This window comes from Lepidothrix coronata, unplaced genomic scaffold (genome assembly GCF_001604755.1).
Source record: "Lepidothrix coronata isolate B3197 unplaced genomic scaffold, Lepidothrix_coronata-1.0 Scaffold312, whole genome shotgun sequence".
Taxonomy (NCBI): Eukaryota; Metazoa; Chordata; class Aves; order Passeriformes; family Pipridae; genus Lepidothrix; species Lepidothrix coronata.
In genome coordinates this window covers 268,604-290,270 of record NW_016690492.1, presented here as the reverse complement: position 1 = coordinate 290,270, position 21,667 = coordinate 268,604, and the positions used below count along the sequence as shown (strand labels likewise).

Genomic DNA, 21,667 nt, shown 5'->3' with positions numbered 1-21,667 from the left:
TGTCAGGCACGAGCTTCTAGGAAATAATTTCCATTTTTTTTCTTACCCATGTACAGGTGCTTGAGGACTGTGGTCTGTGTGTGCCTGTCACAGTGTATGGTAGTGAAGTAAGGAAGTGTTTCCATGTCAAACAATCCTTTATTTGAAGCAAATATAACAAAAAAATGTTTGAAAACCTCTCAGTGTTAGCATATAATTGTTTTTTTCCAGCAGAACTCATCAGAGTAGCCTGATGGGTGACAAATCCCTCGTGTGGGTAACAGTGTGTTCAAATTTTGCCTAATTTTAATCTGTTAAAGTTTCTCTTGACTATGAAGTGCCTACTTGCTGGAGACACCTGGATCTGACTACATTGGGTTAAACTGTCTCCTGTAAAATAACTGTACCAGCCTTTCTCTGTGTAAAAGGCACTGCTTGTCCCCCCAGGACGCAGCCTTAGCTCCTCCATAATTGAGATTTTGTTGATGGCTTCTGTGGAAATTGGACCAGAAATAGGGCAGTTGGGAATACTGTGGTGTCCTACTTTCCCAGCCCCTGTTATGCTGCTTTGTCCCTGGAAATTGGTGATGTGTTCCGTGTCACTGCAAAAAATTTTGGCCAAAGCTCTTCTTTTAAAACATTGTAATGCAAAATCCAACATTAGGATGTATATTTAAGGGAGTGCAGAGCTACAGAACTGCACTGTGTAGGTTGTGTGGGTTGGCAGTTCATATAGAAATGCAGCAAATGCTGATTAGCTCTGAGCTCTGGTTTATTTAATATTTAATTTTTTTCCAGTACCTTTGCATTGTCTAAAAGCAGTTTTCTGTAAGTCTCTGTAGTCGAACACTATTGACCAGCACCCCTGACATGTGGCAGTAAAACATCAATGCCTTTTCTCCAAAGTGCATTTCAAGGAGCAGCTTGTACTTGCTTTAAAATCAGAGCAACCATGCTGCCATTCTGCCCAAAGGTCAACCTAATCAGGGGCAATTTTTAGCTATTGTTGCCATTGGGTCTGTCCTTATGCACCCCTGTGACTTACCCATCTCTTCGGGGTTAGAGTTGCTTCCCTGGCTGCAATGTTTTGTCTCCCAGAGTTATTCTGGAGAGGGGGGGTGCAAATTTAACCTTCTGCCGAGTGCCAGAATGAAACTGTGTCAACTAGTTGTCAACTTTGAAGTGTTTTGTTTTTTTCAGCCAGGTGGAATGGTTATATTTATATTATGTTTATATCCCAAGTGTGTGTTGTTCTTATCTGAATCTACGGTTCTCTTTTCCCGACAAATTGATTTTTACAGCTGGTTAGATATTTCCTGAATTTCCCCAGACCTTCTGTGAACAGTGTAAGGTTCTTTGTTTCTCAATTCAATCATAGGTTGTTGAAAATAAAATAGGTAGATTGTACTTAAAACTAACTAGGAAAGATAAAATTTCACGGGGCAAGACATTTGTGGCGTATTTTTTATTTTAGCAGTGTTCCTGTGGCACTTCATAGAAGAAAAAATATTTTTCTGCTATTTATTTTCTGCTAATATTTTAAACCAGAGGAAGAGCATATAAATAGCATATAAACATGCTTATAAGAAATCACATAATTACTTTTTAAATGAGATATTGTTTTCAATTTGAGAGACAGAATTGTTTGTGTGGAGTTAGAAAGGTCTTTATACATGTATGTGCCCATCTGTATTTTGGTGTATAAATGACTGCCTGGAGTGTGACAGGGTAAAAGAACAGTGATAGCTAACAAATTATGACTGCATTTGGCTGTGGGGTTATTAATTGGATTTGCAGGTTATTTGATAGCTACGAGAGGCATAATTGAAAACTGGTCAGAGTGCTTGCCCTGCTATCTGACAATATCTGTCACAGCACAGCCATAAAATAGTTATTGGAGTTTAGGGGTCACCTATTAGGGCATGTTAATGCACTCTGCAAGGCAGGAAAATCCAGCCTGTGTCAGTGCTTTGGGCATTAATAAAGAGCAAAGGTAACTGCAGACTGGGGGTGTGCTGTGGGGAGGAGGGCTTGGGCCGGCATTAAATCATCTCCACAACATCGTAGACGTGGATTTTTTAATGAGCTTTAAAGGTGTAACAGGCTTTTAATTTTTCTAGATATGCTTTTGTAGTTTGTCACTGGTGCTAGTGTAGTTTTAAGGGAATTTTAAGTAGTAATGATTGGTTTCTTTGGGCAGGAGGATGGATTGGTTTTACATGGCCTTTTTTTTTACTAAAGCCAGATGCATGTTGACTGTGTAGTTTATATGTTTCATTGATTTCCACCCCCCGTGGCCATAGCCATTGCAATGCTGCATCTGTAGTAAAACCTGATATTCTTATAACTCGTGGTTTCTTCTTTACAGGTCGGTGCACATTTCACACCCCTAATTGTATTAAGCCAAAAAATGTGGTGTTCTATGAATGTAAAAGACGAGAAAAGGATTGCTCAGGAAGCTGAGAGCAAGCAAATTGCACAGCCCACATTTTCTCTGCCTGGTTAGTGGGGAGCCTGATAGAGCTGTGTAGGCAGTTTCCATGAAATTCATGAAGTGCTTGCCTTTTGTGGTGGGGGTTTAAACACCTCTAGGCAAGGGTGAGAGGAATCTCCTGCGAAGGAAGGAACTAATGAATAATTTAATTGTAGTTACTGTTCAATCCATAAGATAATTGCTTAATTGGGTAGTTGTCTGTGTGTTTGAGAAGAGTAACTGCCTCCTTCAACGTGTAGAACCTTTTTGGCTATAGGGAGATAAACAGGAAAAGGGATTTAGGACTGAGTTGCAGGATGTGTAGGAATTGTTCCAGGCATTGCCCTGCGTGTGTGTGTGTTCACTGCCATGTCTCACAGTTAATGACACGTGAAGTTTGGAATGTATTGGTGCCTGTATTGGCCTTGGCTGTGTTAATTAAATCTCACATAAATGGTAACCAGATGACACACTTATCTGCAAGGAAGAATTAAGAACAAATTACACGGGGTATAATAGAGATTTTTCGCGCTGTTACATTTGTACCCAGCTTGCAGTTCCAAGCAGTTCTTTGCCTTAATTCTGGGATGTGAAGCCAAATTCATATCCAAATTCATATAACACCAGGTATTTCGTGGTGTTGCTCAAAGAAATGAGGTGTCATTTTAATGGCCAGGATGTTTCTCAAGTAGCTAAATGTGGTGGAAGGCTTTGTTTCCCTTTGTGTATATAACTGCTGCAGTTGTGTGGATGTTTTCAGCAAAGGCTGTAAATGCTGTAGGAGCTGGCATTTCCAGGGGACCTGCCAGGAGAGGAATCTCCTTCCTCTGAGGCAGCACAAATCAAATTAGCAAAGACTGAGTCCTTTCTTCTAATTGTGGGAGTTCTGTCAAATCTGTTTAATATTGAGATGCAGCTGACCCACTTGTGTTTGGCACGTGTTAGTGACCAGGAAAAAAAGCACAAGTTTCAACTATTGTTGACGTTTTCAGCTTTGGTTTTGTTAAACACATAACCTGCAGTTTGGTTTTTTTGCAACTGAAATGTTTTTTTTGGGTATATTTTAGTGTGATTAAAATATCCAATGGCAGCCACTGTCATATTTGAGACTTAAAAGTGTCCTTAAGGACTTGCAAATTAAGATCTCTGCAAATCAGAAGTCACAAGTGTTAATATGACCTTGTTAATAACTCAGTGCCATTAAATGTGTGATAAATTTGCACATTAAATGCATACAAAGGTGTGTGAGGGGATCGGTTTGAGGAGAGAGCTGTCAGGTTTGGAAAGACACAGGTCAGGGCTGTAGGACCAGCTCTGCACACACAGTCTGAGCTCTTAGGACCTTATGGTTGTTTTGCTTTTCCCTAGACTGCAGCTACTGGTGGGATACTCTGTGGGATGCTCTGGTACACTCCATTTTATACAGAACAATAGTGAGCGTGGCTGTGCCAGTGGGAAGTTGTTGTTATTATTGGATTCTGACCTTTTTTTTGACTAGGATTTTTAACCTATAATTTCCCAAGCATTTGGATAGGGGCATAGTGTGTGCTCGTGTCTTCTGTACTGTTACTGCTGAGGAATGGAAAGATTCCATTAAAAAAAAAGGTCTTTCCAAAATTATTGCACACAAATTTCGAGTGACTTGCTGGCAGAATATATTCTGCTTGATACTGGAAAATCCAAATGATTTGCTCATCTGCGTTACTTGCAGGGAGGACACAACTCCCAGCCATCAGCGTTACTTGCTCTTGCCAGGAAGGCTCTCCTGTTAGCACAAAAGATAAGGCCAAAAGCACCAAGAGCCAGGGATTGAGTCTCCTTTAATCTGTGTCTGAACGTTACTGGGCGTGAAGTGAGTGTTTTGCGCTCGAGAAGCTGCTGCCTTGGTGTGACAGTCACACCCGGGCAGGGACTCCTGCAGAGCCTTCCCTGTGTCAGGAACCCCCCGGGATTTCAGCCCGCATTTACAGCCGCACATCTGCGGCTTCCCAACGGCCTTCCAGACACGGCATCCCTTCTGGGAAAAGCTGTGGCAATTCCTATACCCCCGGGAGAAGGAAGTAATCAAAGCTGAGTGTGGCTAAAAGCAGCCAGTGATATTTGGCATTCCCTGTTTCGTTCGCTAGTGAAAATTGTACAGCTTTCGGCAGTTTTACACCCTGGTTTTTTCAACCCAAAGAAAGTGGGGTTTTGTATATGGCTGTAACCGAAGGAGATGAGAGGAAGAAATATTTGTGCACAAAACCACCCTTGAATTTACTAACAGCTGGAAGGAAACTGTGGCGATTGGCCCCATCCCCGTTTTCTTCTGTTGGGCTTTTTGTTAGCGGGAAATGGGAAATACACATTAAAAGTAAGAAGTGATTGGAGAGAAAATATCTTTCTGAATACATTCTAGGTTTTCATTTTTCCGTGTCTTAAGGCAAAACTTTTTTATGATTTATGACCAGGCTCTTTTTCTCCTGACTTGATCCCAGCTGTTAAAATACTAGTTCATAACAGGCATTTCTGGTATTGGTTCCTACTGGCATGAGCTTGAATTTCTTATTTTTTAAATACCATTTCATGAGATACTCCTGGCTTCCAAGTGATTCCTGGATAAGAATATTGTACACAGCCTGTTTTCCCTCTTCAGTAGCCTTTTAACTAAGGGCAAAGGACCTGTTTTTCAAGTTTTGGAAACCACTGGAATGATGCAAGTATGTGTGTAATTGGATCGATGCCTGGAAGAGCTGTTTAGAAACCATAATTTGCTGACATGACATGATTTGAAACCCCTCTAGCACAGCAATTTAAAGCAATTTTATTCTTGAAATATCAGGCGTAAGGAAAAATAAGTCAGATGACATTGTTCTAAGATTATTGTGCATTTTCTGTCAAATACTTTGAGTACCACTGAGATTTTTTTCCTTTGTCTGAAAGTATAGATTAATTTGCACAAGGAAATGTAGATTTTTATATAACACTGTAGAGAATCAGTCTGGCACAGCTGGTAAGGTTTTGCTGTGTATGTGATAAATAGTAAATTGAGGCCAGTGGAGCTTTTGTTGTCTGCAGGCCATTTTTTGCATTAATATATGGGGTGCCCCATGCATACAATAGACCTAAAGAAATACTTGGTTCAGGGAGGCCTAACTTGGATGTCTTCACTGCATAGTGGGTTTTTTTGGTGGATTGCACTCGGCTTCTCAAGGCCTATTCATTTAAATCAAGGTCAGTGGTAGTAATCTCTTGGTGCAGTGTCAATCTCAATTATAGTGGAGGTAACAAAATGAAATGGAACTATGATTTTAGGTAGATAAGTTCCAGTAACTTAGCCTGACATTTGACCTGAATAGAAATGCGTGTTCGTAATGAAGGTATTTGAAAATATCAGGGTATAAAGTAGTGCAGTGGTATTGAATAGTAGCATGTCTGTAACCAAAATACTGGAAAATTGATGGTTTTTTTCAAATACTTTTAACAGTGGTCCATGGAGATTTTCATTTATAATAATAACTTAATTCCTACCTGGAAATAATGTGGAATTGTGTCCTTTTGCACGTACTTGCTGTGAAAAGGCTCCCTAATAGTTTATTTACAATCAGAGTGGGAGAGAAACAACCTTGACACTGTTGTTTGAGTGGATTTATTATTGTCAATACACTGCTCAGTCACTGTCATTATGATCTCTGCAGGACACTGGCTATTGTATGGAATAGCAGATCCCCTAATTAGCAGTAGAAAAATACTGTTTAGAAGGTGCAATACAGGAAGGTGAAAACTAGCCCAGTGTAAGTCTGGTGGGAGAAGGTAGATTAAAACAGTCAGAGTCTGGATGCATTGTGTTACTGGAGAATAATTTTACACATGTTAATACAAAAGTGTTATCCCACTGCCTGTAGACATTGGGTTCCTGTTTTTAGAAACTCAAGGTGCCTCTTTGAATGTGTGACCCGAGCCAAGGGTTGGGTAACAAGACCATCTGTGTTATCAGTGTGACATTGCAGAGCACATTAAATCTCACACTGTCACAGGTGCATTGTTCAAGCTTAAACAAAAAGGGGAAGATTTTTTTATTCTGTTTTGTTTGATTCGTTTGTTTGGTTTTTGTTGGGTTTTTTGGGTTTTTTTTTTGGTGTGGGTTTTTTTTGTTGTTTAGTTGGGGTTTTTTTGTTTAATTGGTTAGGTGTTATATTTGCTGAGTTTGATAAACAGTTTTTGACACCTTTGTGCCCCGCCTTCAGGCTTTTTGCTTCCTTCTTCCCCGTGGTCTAAGATTGCAAGGTTATCCCTGATTTTGGCCAGAGATAGAGATCCACTGTAGAGTGGATGAACAGCAAAGACATGAACTCTGGGACTTCTTTACAAATTTAAATCAGGTCCTTAATTATGATGTATTATGACCTCCTGTCTTCTCTTTTTGTTAACAGGATCTGTTTTTACCCTCAAAGTCCAAGTCAATGACATCATCAGTCACCAGTACCTGCGACAAGCGGTGGTGGAAGTGTTTGTGAACTACACGAAGACAAACTCTACTCTCACTGGAAACAATGGAGCAGTGTTAATAAAAGTGCCCTACAAGCTGGGATTAAGCCTCACCATTGTCTCCTACAAGGATGGCTACATGCTGACACCTCTGCCTTGGAAGACTGCGAGGATGCCAAGTGCGTAAGCACCTTACAATCCTATTATTAAACTCGGCCTGCCTGTAATTAAATTTCTCCACTAAGCTGTCTGGGTAGTTGCTGTCAGCTCAGCGTGGAGTGAAGTCAGTCAAGGGAGGCAGAGCATGTCAGTGCACATCTAAGGGTGAAGGATCTGTTAGTCTTGTCAAAATTCTTGTTAAGGGAAGACAGAAAATAGCCCTTTTTTAGCTCTGAGTAGCTGATGTGGTGATACAGAGTGAATTCTGAGAAATTGTTTGCCTAGAGTTAGCAAAGAGCTGGTAGTGTGTTTAGACAAAAATCCTGTTGGCTTGAGTAATTCCTGGAGTGCCAGTGCTTTGTGTCCTGTATAACAGGTACAACCTGTTGTTACAGCTCCCTTTCAGAAGTGTTTCCTCACAAGTTTTCCTTTTAACTATTGCATGCTTTTAAAAAGGCACATGATTTCTTTTTTTTTAAAGAAATAGACTTCTAAGAATTCTAGCCTCTATAGAAGGCATAAGACAGCAAACATTCAACAGAATTCTTCCTGCCTAAACACTAAAATTCCTGCTCTGGACAACAGGAGTAATTTATTTATTCAGTCTTCATATGCTCTCTTTTTTTAATTGCTCTGTTCAATATTCCTTCAGAATCAGGGGTCTTAGAGGATTTTTTGTTTTGGCTGCACACTGTAACAGATATTATCATTTTCCACAGTATACTCGTCCGTGACACTTTCATTATTCCCACAAAATCAAGCTAATATATGGCTGTTTGAAGACACTGTCTTAATTACTGGAAAACTGTCTGGTAAGTTGAGTGTATGAAGACTCTAATTAAACACTTTGTGATAACCATCTGTACACACACCAACAAAAATTAGGCATGTTCATATTCTCATATAATACCTGTCTACTGTGAGCCAGATTTTCAGTTAATTATAAATTTCTATGTGAGGCTGTGACAAGTGCTAGACTAGAAATGCACAAATCATGGAGAAAACGGGTGAAAACGGGTTGTTATGCTAAGTGGATTTCTGAAGGGTAATAAAAACACTGTTGGTGTGTTTTACCGTGGCTAAGATAAAATATTACTCTTTTACAGATGCCAAATCTCAGCCAAGTGTTCAATTTTCAAAATTTTTAATAAAGCTTCCAACAAATCACCATATTACAAATGTTACAGCCTATCTGACAGTGCCAGAGCAATTTCTGAAAGTGGACAGCTTTCTCTATACAACAGGAATTCTTCTAAATAAATCAGGTATGTAAATATGTTGTTTAAGAATTCTGTTTAAAATAGGAATCTTCAAATTACAATGCATATCAGTGTACAGTGTTTCAGAAAAACATCTGCTTAATTTAAAAGGTCCTGAACCTGCTTCCATTGTATTGTATCACAAAGCTTTGTTCCTTAGGAGTAAGCTATAAACACAATAAGCAATATCACTCTTTTCTTTTGTTTCATGGAGTACAGAACATAACATACCTTGCTGCACTGAAATACTCCCTCAGAGTCTACTTGTAACATGTATGTTCAGGATTTCACAAGGCTGTGGAATTGGTTTAAACACCTTAAAAATCAGATTATGACCAGCATAAACTAGATGAATATAAAGCAATCAGTGAAACTGCAGCAGTTGGGCTTTTCTGCATTTTCACTGCAGTGATTGCTTCTAGGAGCTTTACACCCAGCACAAAGACTGTGTGGAATCTCTTGCTTGGCTCACAGTCAGTCAGTCTGTGCAAGCCTGTGTGGGACCAAGTGGCCACTTGCACAATTGTGTCACAGAGCACAACTGGAATCATGTTTTCTGTGCATCTGTTTCACTGGAGAAGCACTAAGTGGTTTCATGAGTCATAACACCCTGCTGTTCTACCAACAGATTCTTGAGTGTTTGTTTAGTATTTTAGTATTTTTTAGTATTAGTATTCTGTCAGATAGTTTTCCAATCTCTGTTAGGTTGTACTGTGTGCAGTTCCATCTTCCTTTTGTTCTTTCTATTCCCAGCAGACCTGAAGCAATGAGGCTCTTAAATTCATTGCAGTGCATGAGAAGGCCACTACATGGCTTGTTTGAACTTGCCATGCTCTCTTCTTTAATATTAATTGAATTAAATTCATCATATATACTGATATTTTGACGTGCATATTTTAAAATCCCTCATCTATATTTTACCTCTTCAAATGGAAAGCAGAAGGGAAGAAGCACAAGAGAATAAGCAGTGTTTCTCCTCTTTGAGTTTTCCTTTCAATCTGTCTGGCATGTGTTTTAAATTATTCATACACTCCTAAAAGAATAGGCTTCCTTTTAGGGCAGGTGGAAGCTAATTGATATCTGATGTGCCAGGAGTTCTCTCACAACCAACTTCGAACAGCTTGCCTGGATTTAACATTATTCTGCTACTTGCTAATTCTCTTTCAGCTTCTTTCACCATCTTGTCATACTGTGCATTCTGAAGTATTTGCAAACTGGTGAAATGAAACATGTCCTTTTGAGTGCTTTGACCAGCCTCATGATTCAGTTAATTATAACTGCCACTCTGGAAACTTAATCCTTACAGGAGAGTTTGCTCACATCTTCAGTTTGATTCAATGTTATGTACATTGCAACTGTACAAAAATTCTTGTCTTATCTATCTTTCACATAAGGTAGCTAGTTTGTAATCTGATTATCTGAGGGGAAAAACCCTTCTTCTGCCCACTCCCAAACTGTGTTTTGCTTCATCATTAGTTCTACAGTCAGCACTGAACCTCGATATCACAGGTCTGTTTCTCTTACAGCACTGGGTTTTATTTTAATCATAAGACTTTGAAAGTCCAAAAGAAAAGAAAAGTTGTTTATTTGACCAAGTTGGTGACAGCTGACTGCGTAGCTGGATGTGGAGGAGGACTTGAGTTTAGTTACAATGAGGATAAATTCTTAATCCTAAATATTTTTTTTTAAAACAAACTGTAATTGGAGAATTACAGCCAAGCTTTTTCTCACCTTTAGGTTTTAAAAGCATGGAATTAACTCCTCTTGCTGCCATATGTGTAAATGTCCTTTTGACTGGGAAAGAACTGAAAGTAAACGGTCCCATTCAGATTACACTTCCTCTCCCCTCAACTACTGTAAAACCAGGAGATGCTGTACCTGCATGGACATTTGACATGAAAACTGGTAAGTGGGCTGAGTTATTTGTTATTCTGCCTTCTAGCCCATGCCTTTGTTTTTGGACACGTGACACTGTGGGTCAGGGAACACCGATAGCACTAAGATATGAAGTGGTGGTCAACAAGTTTTATTAGGGGTTCAGTTTTGGGGGTTTTTTTTAATGGACTAGCTTGAATTGTTCAGAAGTATTTCCCTGCTTTCACTAGTTAAAAAAACTTTGGTAAAATTCATTAGCATTCCTGTTGCCCAAATTTTTAGTATACTTAGACTGGGAGTCTAAGTATTCACGGAACATACATTTTAGGTGATGTTAAATTTTAAGCCTGGTAATTTTGTGAATGCCTTCTTAAAAGCAAACCAGGCAGAATTGAAGGTTTGACTGCTTTGTTTCCTAGAGCATAGCTCTGAAGCTGCTTTGACGTTCGAACTGGAATAGATGTTACTTCAGTTAACAAAAGCAATTGAGAAAGTGAAATGAAGGGGAAATAGGAGTTATCAAAGGGAACAACGTAGTTCTTGCAGTGTGCATGCAAAGAGGAGGCTGGGGATTAGTCATTCTGAACCTTTTGTCATCCCTTCATGTCTAATTTTAGTCAAGAGTGAGTAATGAGCTGTGTACACTTAACCCTTTTAGGTGTCCTGTGTTAGGTGTGTGTGCATTAGTGTCCTGATTACAGTGCACCTTAAACTTGCCATCACACCTGGTCTTGAAAAATGCAAGTGAGTGAAGAGGTGTGTCTGCTCCTTATTAAGGCAAAAAGTTTTTATTCAGCTGTTGGAAGGACAGGAGAGGACACCAACTGCAACCAAGTGTTGTTTACATGTTCAAGAAAGAAACGGATCATCCTAATGATGATAACTAACCTTTAGTTCTTTGGTTGAATTTGAATTAAGAACATGCTAATAAAAAATTGTCTAGGCTAATAAAAAATTGTGGGGAAAGAGTAAATAAGTTTTGGCATAGAAGGTTAACTCTGTCTAAACACTTGGGAGGCTTCAGGGGGGCAACTGATGGTACAAGATGGCATTTTTCATCAAAGAAAGGGTTTTAGTCTGATGTGCTAAAATAGCACAAGGGGTTTTAATTTCTTACTGCCACAGCCCCTTTTGCCAGCTCCTGTGCCCACCTGTGCAGAGTTGTTTTACTAAACAAAGCTAAGTCAACAATGTTATTAAAATAAAAAGTTGACAGAACTGGACCAACTTGGGACAGGGTCGGGTTAGAGTATAAACCAGTGCAAAGTGTGTATGTGGTGTTGAGGGGCCTACTCAGCATCCCTCCTTAGGCATGTTGGCCCTGGGGTAGGGCAAGAGCAGGGAGCATGGTATGCTGACCCATAAAAATAAAACCAGTTGGCTTTTTCCTCCTCTGACAGAGGTTCCATAAAGGTAAACCATTTGTAATGGGCGCTCCCTGAGGGGTAGTGTTCACATGGAGCCTTCACTGCTGCTTGCTGAGGAGAGCACAAGGAGGGCTGTGAAAAAGGAGAGAAACTGCTGGGGCATAACTCTTAATTTCTACATTTTCTTCCATTTCCTCCTCTCTACAGTGAAAATTTGCAATTGTATTCACTCTTCTGGAATTTTTATACCTAAATACGTTTATTTAAGTTTTACCTTTTGATTTGACACGTGCAAAATGACAAATGAAGGTTGTGGAGACAACCTGTGGAGCTGAACAGCTCAGCTCTCCAGCAAGCATTCCGGAGCATCCATAAGTAGCAGTAGGCCCCCATCTGAGCTGAATGCAGAGCTCCTGCTGCAGGGAATAATGAGGCTCTGGCATCCAAACTGTGGCATGTGGGATGTCCCCAGCAGGACACTGCCACACTTTTCAACCCTGAAGTCCTTGGGTGATGTGTGGGGATGGTAATCAGAGCTCCCGTGTCAGTGTTGGTAGCGGGAAGGGAACGTGTCTGTGTGTGGTGTGGGCTGATCCATATGCACCAGGAAGAAGACAGAAGCAGTGTTCCCTGGGGTTACTGCAAGTGTAGTAGTGCTGAGACTGTTCCTGGAAAATGAGCTTTGGTAATTATATTCCAGCTGCTGTGAATGCAGAGTTTATTGGAGGATACTGAATGCGGCTTCCTTCTCTCTAAATATTTTGCTGTATTAGTGCTAAAAGTACTTCGTGGGTTTTAATAAAATTACACAAAACCAGAAAGCTTGTATTGCAACATTAAATTGAGAATTATATCCTCCTGTTTGAATGGCAGTAAATCAAGAGAAAATGAGCTTACTCATAAGTCACATTTCAGTGTTTTCCTTAATACCTAGTATTTTCTATGGAGTATATTGGGGGGAGATGTAATTTACTGAAGAGGACAGCAAAGATTGTATAACTGCTTATAGATTTGTTCAATCAATATAGAACTTCTGGACACCTAGAAAATTTTTTTGCCTTCTGTATGTGGTGTTTTATGCTGGTTTTTATCTGCCTGTAAGTAGCCCACTGTCTGTATTTGTAAAGCCATAGTTGTGCAGGGTAGTGTCCCCTTGCCCTAGAGTAGGCAGGACAGAGAATTTGGGGATCTGTCTGTCTGTAAGAGAGGTAGGGATGGAAGACTTTTCCAGCTGGTCTTTCTCCCAACTCTGGACAGGAGATTTATCAGGTAGCTGAGAAACCAGCACTTCTAGGGCTTTGGGTGGTTGCTGCTGCTCTTCCCCTCTGCCAGCCATCACCAGCAGCAGGAGAAGGCTGCATGTTTTACTGCCAGGTGATATTTGCTCTGTGTGTCCCTGTGTGTGTTTGCATCTGTGGCAGGTGTCAGTTCTCATCTTTACATCCTGGTTGGCAGGTATTTACTTTTCTGCTTTGCTGAAAAGAAGGGTCCTGGAAGAAAATCGGATTGAAATTCATATAAGCTCCAGCTTATAGTTTTGATGCTGTGGTTATTGTTCTTTTAAAAAAGCTGGTGGTTCTCTCTCCCTCTCTGTATTTGTATTTGTTGGAAATATAAGGTTGTTTATATGAGGTTGTTTCATGTCCTTAGAATTTCACAGATGGCCCACAGTAAATGTATTCAAGTGAGTTAAATATAATTCTGTCTCTTCTAAGGGATGCTTTATTACTTGTAGAAGCTGGCATACCACAATACCTGTCCTTTGAGTGTCCAAACAGATGGTGTGGAATGTGTGTCCTAACAACAGCCCTTCCTTGGGCTAACTGAACTGTTATTGCCTTGGGGCAGGGAGGAGGAGAGAAACATTCAAGACAAACATTTTTTATTCTATTGTAGTTTATCAGATTATTGTGGTTTCCCACTAAATTCTGCTAGCCAGTGTTAAACTTGTGTTCATATGCTTCAGTTACCTGCTCCTTCATTTTTCAGTCTTGGCCTTCATACATGCTTAAGCTCATATTGAGCTCATTTCTCAAATTATCTGTGTGCATATCTATGAAGAACGTTTATTAACAGAAAAAGAATGATATTAAGCTTACCTTTGGTAAGTAATGTTGATGCTTTGTTTCAGAGTAAATGGCCACAGAGGGACATTTGCAATGAAAATGTGAGCATAGAAAGTTTGCACGTTTAGATAAAGGTGTGGAATAAATAGTGTCTAGGTCAGAAGTTTCAATTTTTCTTGTGTATTTTTGGTAATAACTTCATGGCTGATGGTTTGAGGGCTAAGAGAATTCTGCAGGGCACGTGCAATATTTTGTCCTTGTCGTTGCAGGCGCTTGGGTGAACCGCGGGCTGGGAATGGTGAAGGAGGCAGATGGTCAGTTGGTGTGGACATACACTGCTCAGCACCTGGGCTACTGGATAGCAGCTCCACTGCCTGGAACCAGAGGTACTGCCACAACTGCCAGCAAGGGAGCTGTGACCAGGGGAATCTAAAAATGAGCAGGATTGGATCCCTTGCTGCTGAGGGTCATGTGCGACAGGAGGAGATACAGCAAGAACACGAGTCTTGGGTAAAACAGACCCATTTTATGTAGACTTGTGGCATGTGTTGCAAATTAGCATGAAGGGATCTACCAGAGAAATAGTCTGTCTAATTTTAAACATAAGACATCATTAGACATCATTAAAAAATACCATTTTTCTAAGTCAGTTTGGACAACTAATACAAATGTCATCTGACCGGAATCAAGTAGATGTCATGGTAAGGCATTAGTTCTTGAGATGAACCTTTGAAGGTGCATTATTTTGTAACCACTGTATATTTTCTAGTTTGCTGAAATAGCAAGGTGAAAAGGGAAGGATGAGCATAGAGGCAATGGAACTCAAAATCATTGGAAAAGGGCAGTTCACTTTATTAGCTACAGCTCTGCCTGTCAAGTGGAATTACTTGTTTTTGAGATCTAATTCTTGTTTGGTTTTGTTTGACAATCTAGAATCCATTATTAGTGCAGTTTCCAAGGACATAACAGCCTACCACACAGTGTTCCTTACGGCCATACTGGGAGGTACTGTTGTCATCATCATCGGATTTTTTGCTGTTCTTCTCTGTTACTGCAGGTAAGCAAAAAGAGAAGCTCTAGTAAGCTCGTCAGGAAGGGGATTTAAGGTTGATAAAATAGCCTTTTGAAGTTGAGACTTGTTTCCTTAGCAATAATGTGTAGCCTAATATTTCTTCAAAAATCCCTGTTATTACAGAACTTCATTTTAAGTTTGTGATGTCACATTACACTGTAATTTTTTAATCAAAATGCAGTCTTCAGCTTTGTTTGTGAACAGTTTAATATTTGCTAGTGTGCTCTGCAGTCACTTTGCATCTCTTTTGCATAGGGATAAATGTCATCGGACACAAAAGAAGGAGAAAAATACGACTAAGCTGGAGGTCATCAAAAGAGACCAGACAACATCAACAACTCACATAAATCACATCAACGCTGTCAAAGGCTCTTTAAAGTTGGAGGATAACTCCCAGCTGTACACACCGAAGATCTCCTCGTACAGCCCTCCGAGAAGGGTGTCCACAGACACAGAAGATGGAAAATCACGGGACAACTTTAAAATCTACACCGAGGATGCTTCTTACCAGTCATCCTGTCAGACTGGCCAGTCCAGAAGTTCAGCCCATTCGCTGGAGCCTGGTGCTGGAGTGAGGCATTTACAGCAGCCAAAGCTCAGTAGCAGTGCTATTTCCCAGGCTCCCCGGGACATTCCAGACCCAAACAGGTACCTTTCAGTGAAAGAGGAGATGTATGGGCTTTCCCATATCCCTGAACATCTCATGCATATTTACAATCAACCTATTGCTATTCTTCAGCCCTCTGACCTTTTCCACTCCCCGGAACAACTACATCCTGCTAAATCAGCCACTTTGCCAAGGAAAGGGCAGCTGGTGTATGGCCCCATGATGGAGCCCATGGACCGGGACAGTTACATGCAGACGCTGCCGAAAATGCCAGGGCATTCCCACCCCCAGCCTGCTGCCTGCAGGGATGAGAGCAGTGCCCTGGATGGGGAAGAGGGCCTGCCTTCCCAAACCTCCAACTGGGGCCGCTACACCAACAGCTTGCTGGAGTCTGTCTCTGTTCCCGGGACGTTGAATGAAGCAGTTGTAATGACTCCGTTTTCATCGGAACTCCAAGGAATTTCAGAACAAACGTTGCTGGAACTCTCCAAAGGAAAACCATCTCCACACCCTCGAGCGTGGTTCGTGTCCTTGGACGGGAAGCCAATAGCTCAAGTGAGGCATTCTTTCATAGATCTGAAAAAAGGCAGAAAAACAGAGAGTAATGATACCAGTCTGGACTCTGGTGTGGACATGAATGAGCATCATCCTAGCAGGAAACTGGAGAGAGAGAAAACTTTCATTAAAAGTATGCCACATTCTAAGATCCTTTACTTGGAAGATCTGGATCTGAGTAGCAGTGAGAGCGGGACCACTGTTTGCACTCCAGAGGACCAGGCTGTGAGGCACATTATGGAAGGAGGGAATGGGCCAGTCGTAGAACAGCATGATGAGGAAAGTCTAAGAAAAAAATCTGTATCAGGAAGTCATGAATCTGGTATCCTTTCTGCTAAAAAAAGGGATAGACCACCTCTCACAAAAAGAGATAGCAAAACCAATATCTGGAAGAAAAGAGAGGAGAGGCCGCTTATTCCTATAAATTAAAACACAATGTGCTTTGTGGTGTTGCTCTCCCTGCTAGTCGTTGACCTCTTGGCTGCTTCTGTAATTCTGCAGTGTTGGGTTTACAAGGAAAATGTTGTTTTCTAGTATCAAGAAAAGTTTCATTTTTGTAACGTACAGATAGAGTTACTAAACTTCAAGTGGGCAATTGATATTCAGCGTGAATTGAAAACAGGGAAATGCTACCACTAAAATTTTGCATTTCCTGATTTTACTGGTGGTGTGGAGAAGGCCCACATTTTAATTAGCCCGTCGTTCTTGGATACACCCCTGGGAATGCGCAGCGAGAAATGTAGGCACATGCTTTAATTTTTTTGTACTTGTTGCTAATGCATTGGTAGCCTAGTTAAAGCCATTCCTCAGCCTTGTTCCTAATCCCTGTGACCATCTGGACAGTATTTTATATGTGAACTTTTCTAGGGATCCGTTACTACTTCTTTGTATAACGTGAAACGTTCCATCCGTGGGTCCCACCACACCAGCAGAGGAGCTCTGCTGGATTTCTCAGCGGAGCTCTGTGGCATTCCTGCCCTCCCTGTGTGCCCATCCACGTGCAAATTCCATGCAGCAGTAGCAGAAGGGGGCAGTGCAGGAGCTCTGTGGCCGCTGCAGTTCCCGGTCCCCGCTGTCTGAGGTGTTTCCCATCTGCTTTGTTATGAACCCTGGAGGTCGAAGACTGAGATCTGCTGGGAGGTGTCCACGTCCAGCAGGACAGGACTGGTTCTGGTAGCATTTGGAGCTGCAGCTGCTGCTGAGCCCAGTGTCTTGTTTTGGCTTCTTTGCCAGTTCAAATCTGCATGCTGTTGGGCCAGCTGTGCCCCACAATCTTGAATCCCTGCTTATTTATAAGAGAAAGGTTGGTCCACGATGAAGAAGTGTGCAAGTTTAGACAAACCAACACCTTTGAAATAGTTTCTTTATCAGGAAAGTTTGGCAGCATTGCTTTTTATTTTATGTTCAGAATGATGGAAGATCACTGGAGGTTTATGTGCCTACATTTTTGCCAGCCTGAGCTGCTTTTGTCTAGGTTTGCAGAGGAGTTAAACAGTCTTTAAAAGTTGGGGGGGAGGGTTATGAGCATGAGAGCAGATGGCAAAATTTGGTCTATAATGCAATATAAATACTACTTATGACTCATCTTAGAGTTAAATTTACCAAAAGTCATGAATGCATGAATTGTAACAAAGATATGTATAGAGGAAGGAAAGGCCATCAGAATATTCTTTATTTTTAATGTTCATCTTGTCAAAGTGATCATTTCAGCTTTGGCTAACAGAAAAGTAGATGTATCTCTTAATGTGCTTCATGTAGTATACAGAATGTATTTCTGTGGCTTTGAAGCTGTTTCCCTGATGAAATAAGTTCCAGCATTTTGGCTTTGGCAGTTTGATTATAAATCATCCTAAAGAAAGCTTTATGAATATTTCCCTTATAGCTTGGTTAAAGTTCTGTACCAAGACCCAAACATAGAATGCCTTTATGTGAATTGTGGGGTGAGATGTGCTGGGTTGTCTGCCCTGTAGTACACTCAAGAGTTAGGCAGTATCCTATGCAGCTGGGCTTCTGGGAATATTTACTCAGGAAATGTTAATGTGAAATATGTCTGTTATGTTGGGACTGTCAAGTGGTCTGCTGTTGTTTCTGGAAGAATATGGAAGGTAACCAGGATGGTACTAGCAATGCATCAATCCAGCTTCTGGTGTGTAGTTGCTCCATGAAAGAAATGTTCCCGTTGAGTTCCAAGTATGAAAATGTGAAATAAGTTTGAGTTAGGTGTGCAAACAGTGTGTAATTAAATTGGCCTAAAGAATCTGATTTAATTATGCAGTTCATCTACTTCAGAGGTGAAGATGGCTTGTCATATCAGCATGCCTTTGGTTCTCTTTTTAGGTAACTGGAATTCAATTGTCCTGTACAAAATACATTTTCACAATATTTTTTTTTAATATGCAGTTTCATTGGACTTTGTGTATGATTCTCTAGCCCCAGATATTGATATTTTCATCCCTTGCTTTGTTATATACATTAGTAGGAATCAATTTATATATGCACATTTCTTCTGAAAGCTGCTGTGACTTTTGAGGTTCAATATTGCCCTGTTTGCATCGGTTCTGGTGGCTCCCTTTTCAAAAAGAGACTATTATATATTCTGCTGCACATAACAGAAAATCCTTGACAAGCTAATAGTTTTGAGGAGTTAATATTAAATTCATGTGTCTCTGCTTGAAATTTCAGATTTTTTTTAATGCATTTTTTCATTGTATATACCAAAAAGACTGAATTTCTCAAACTCATTTGTATCATTAAAAAATATGGACTACTGTAAATGGCTTTATTTGTGAGTTCAAGGGAAGGAAGTTTGGCACTCCATTGTTCTTGTTCTGCACCAGGATATCTGGTCATCAAAGAAAAAAGATTGGAAACCCAACTCTAAAATTCTTATAATTATGATTTATATTCAGTATTTACAGAATGTGTTATTTGAGTCTTCATGTTCCAGCTGCATGTTGGAATTTATGCACTGGAAGAACCTGTGACTAAAATTCTTTTTGGTTTTAGATCATTTAAAAAAGGAGTTTGACTCCACTGAGCTCTAAGATTTTTAATTCCACAGATAACCAGACAGTATGTGTAACGTGGAAAAGACAGAATATCACAATGAAATTTGTATTCGTGGTCAAACTAGTGATTTTCTCTATATGACTTCAACATACAAATTTATAGGAATCACTGAAATGATTCTTTGAAGAACACAAATGTTTGCAAGAATTACGCCTCAGTTCTTCCCAAGGCACTTCCCTGAGCTGTCAGCTCTTGCACAAGGAGAGCCACATCCAGGTAAATACAGTTTTAAGTGCAAGGTGTCAGGTAAACACAGGACACTCAGGACCAAATTCGGTCCTATATTTAAGGTGAAAAGCAGTTAATAAACTTCAGGAAAGTTTCCCCACCATGGTTATCATACATGATGTTGAGGGGGTTCTTGCAGAAGGATATATGGCTTCCAGATCTTACCTGTTTTTAATAAGGTGATTAGTGGAGTTATAGCCAAGACTTGTTTTTGTTAATTAACTCATGTGGTTTAGGCCAGTACTCTGATGTAAGTTAAATCAGGCTGAACAGTGTGCAGCTGTATGCACAGCAATCTGGATATGGGACTTAGAATAAGCTAACTGACAGTATTTTTCAGATTGTTACCAAATGCTAGATATTAGAGAATTATAAAAAAAAAAAAAAGTGGGGGAATCACTTAAAGATTCCATTTGATTAACAGGAAAAATCTTTATAGAAAAGTGCGGTATGTCACAAACCTGCCAGCAAAAATTATGTGATGCTGAGGGACATTATTAACCAACACAGAGCTAGAGGTGACACGCCAAAAATGATTCAGGATGGAGGAGTGTTTAGTTGTCTGCTTTGTTTTATGCAGTAATTTGTACCAAAGAGGATGAAATGAAGGGGCACCAGTCTGAACTCTTCTGGTTGGTTCAAAAGTGGCACAGGTTCAGCACCCTGCTGCTCTAACACTGTGCAGATGAAAAGGCAGCACACTGCATCCAGTGCTGCATATTAAATAAAATCTGAAGATTAATCAGCCTGCTGAAGTGCCTTTCTCTTTCATCAGACTTATTTTATCAGTGGGACACCTGACTATCTGAAAAGCACATTTTGCTTTTTTTTTTTTTTCTGTTAGCCAAAAAAAGCCTCGATTCATATGATTATGTAGCTTTTATAATATTTTGAAAGACAGATCTAGTGGTTTTTTTTAATGTTGGAATACTGACTCCTGCATGTTGATGATGATGGTAATTGTTGTAAGCCCTAGTTTTTGTATCTTCTGTTTGAAAAGAAATTAAAAAAAATATATCTTTAGCAATCTGAACAGTAGTATCTTTTAAAAAATGCACAGATGGGATTTGATTCAACTTCATGTGTCAAGAGTGAGCGTTTTGAAGGCACTGGACTTACAAGTATCAAAATGACTGGGATTTTAACTTCAAAAATGAAATTAATATATGTTTATATATAAAAACTAATATAAAAATCCTTTTTTTTCCAGCTGCTAACCTTCCTTGCCAGTAGCAGCAGAGAGTTTATGGAGATGGGTATTTAAGTCTTATTTTCTAGAACCAATTTTTATCTCAATTTGGGGCCTAATCTGCATTGTTTATATAACCTAAGCTTCTGGTTTTTAAGTATTTTTTTTTAAAATTCAGTATATCGATACAAAACACAGTACTATGCCTACAGAGCTAAAATGAGCATTCTTTTGTAGTAGTTGGCACTAATTTGTGCCACAGTTCTAACAGTAGGCAGCTACATTTGTGTTAAAGAATTTATATGAAGGGGGGTTAATGATGTGAATCTGAGCTTCATATTCTTTTAAAAGCAGCATTCATTGTGTTCTGATTACAAAACAAAAAAAAACCTTCAGTTTTTGGGGGTTTTTTAAGACTGGCGGTGGAAAACTTTGTCATTATTTTTCTCGTTAGTGCTCTAAGCTTGAAAAACTGTTTTACCAAATGCATTTTTTTTCTGTCGGTTTAAGACTTACTGAACATTCCTATAATTCCTTCTCCCCAAAATGTCCCGGTGCTTTATTTCCCAGTTAACTGATTTAATTCCTTTGAAGCACTTGTTGCACTTCAGCCCATGTTAGAACAGTAATATTTTTACATGTTATTGTGTAGAAAGGCAGTTTTTAGTGCTCATTAGAGCATGGAGTTCATACAAAGCCTGGCTCTGGATGGTGCAAGGCAGGGGAACTGATGGCACTGACTGTGCTCCCCACCTTGCATTTTGGAGCCTTATCTTCTGCAAACACTTCATTACCTTGGCCATCATTTTCAAAAACCCCCTGGTATGGATATTGTTTATGTAAAGCATTCTTGATATTCCGCATCCTGGTTTTCAGTATTTCTACCTTTTTATATTTTGTCAGAGGTGTCTTTTCATCTCTGTATTTAAATTCAGTATCAGTGTATCTGTTGCTGAAAATGTAACTAAGATTTGTAAAATGTTATACCTTATGCAATATAATAAAAATTTTGAAAAGTTCTCTGTGCCATAACTTTGAGTATCTTTGAAGTCATACGTTGTTTAGGAACATACATCTCAGCATTTTTTTTCTAAATATCAATTAAAAAAATGTGTATTCCTCTCATCACCATAATTGCAATGACAAAAGAGTGTTATCCTTAAGGGTACCACTTCTAATGCAGTCACGTTCTCTATTCCATTTCTTGTGAAGAAAGACTTCTGTGTCCACCATTAAATCTGATTCTTGAGTCCTGATTAGTGCAGCTACGATCATTCCTCATGTAAATTGATTTTATTGCAG

At 39.8% G+C, this 21,667-nt stretch overlaps 1 protein-coding gene across 1 annotated transcript; it reads left to right on the top strand.

Moving 5' to 3' along the window:
• The first annotated feature begins 6,823 nt into the window (after positions 1 to 6,823).
• On the top strand, positions 6,824 to 21,384 carry FAM171B (family with sequence similarity 171 member B). The gene is given in 8 exon segments (XM_017837832.1): positions 6,824 to 6,844; positions 6,846 to 7,098; positions 7,798 to 7,890; positions 8,185 to 8,343; positions 10,075 to 10,242; positions 13,915 to 14,031; positions 14,579 to 14,702; positions 14,973 to 21,384. Coding segments are annotated over 8 exon segments (2,271 nt in total). The 3' UTR covers positions 16,309 to 21,384.
• The last annotated feature ends 283 nt before the right edge of the window (positions 21,385 to 21,667 follow it).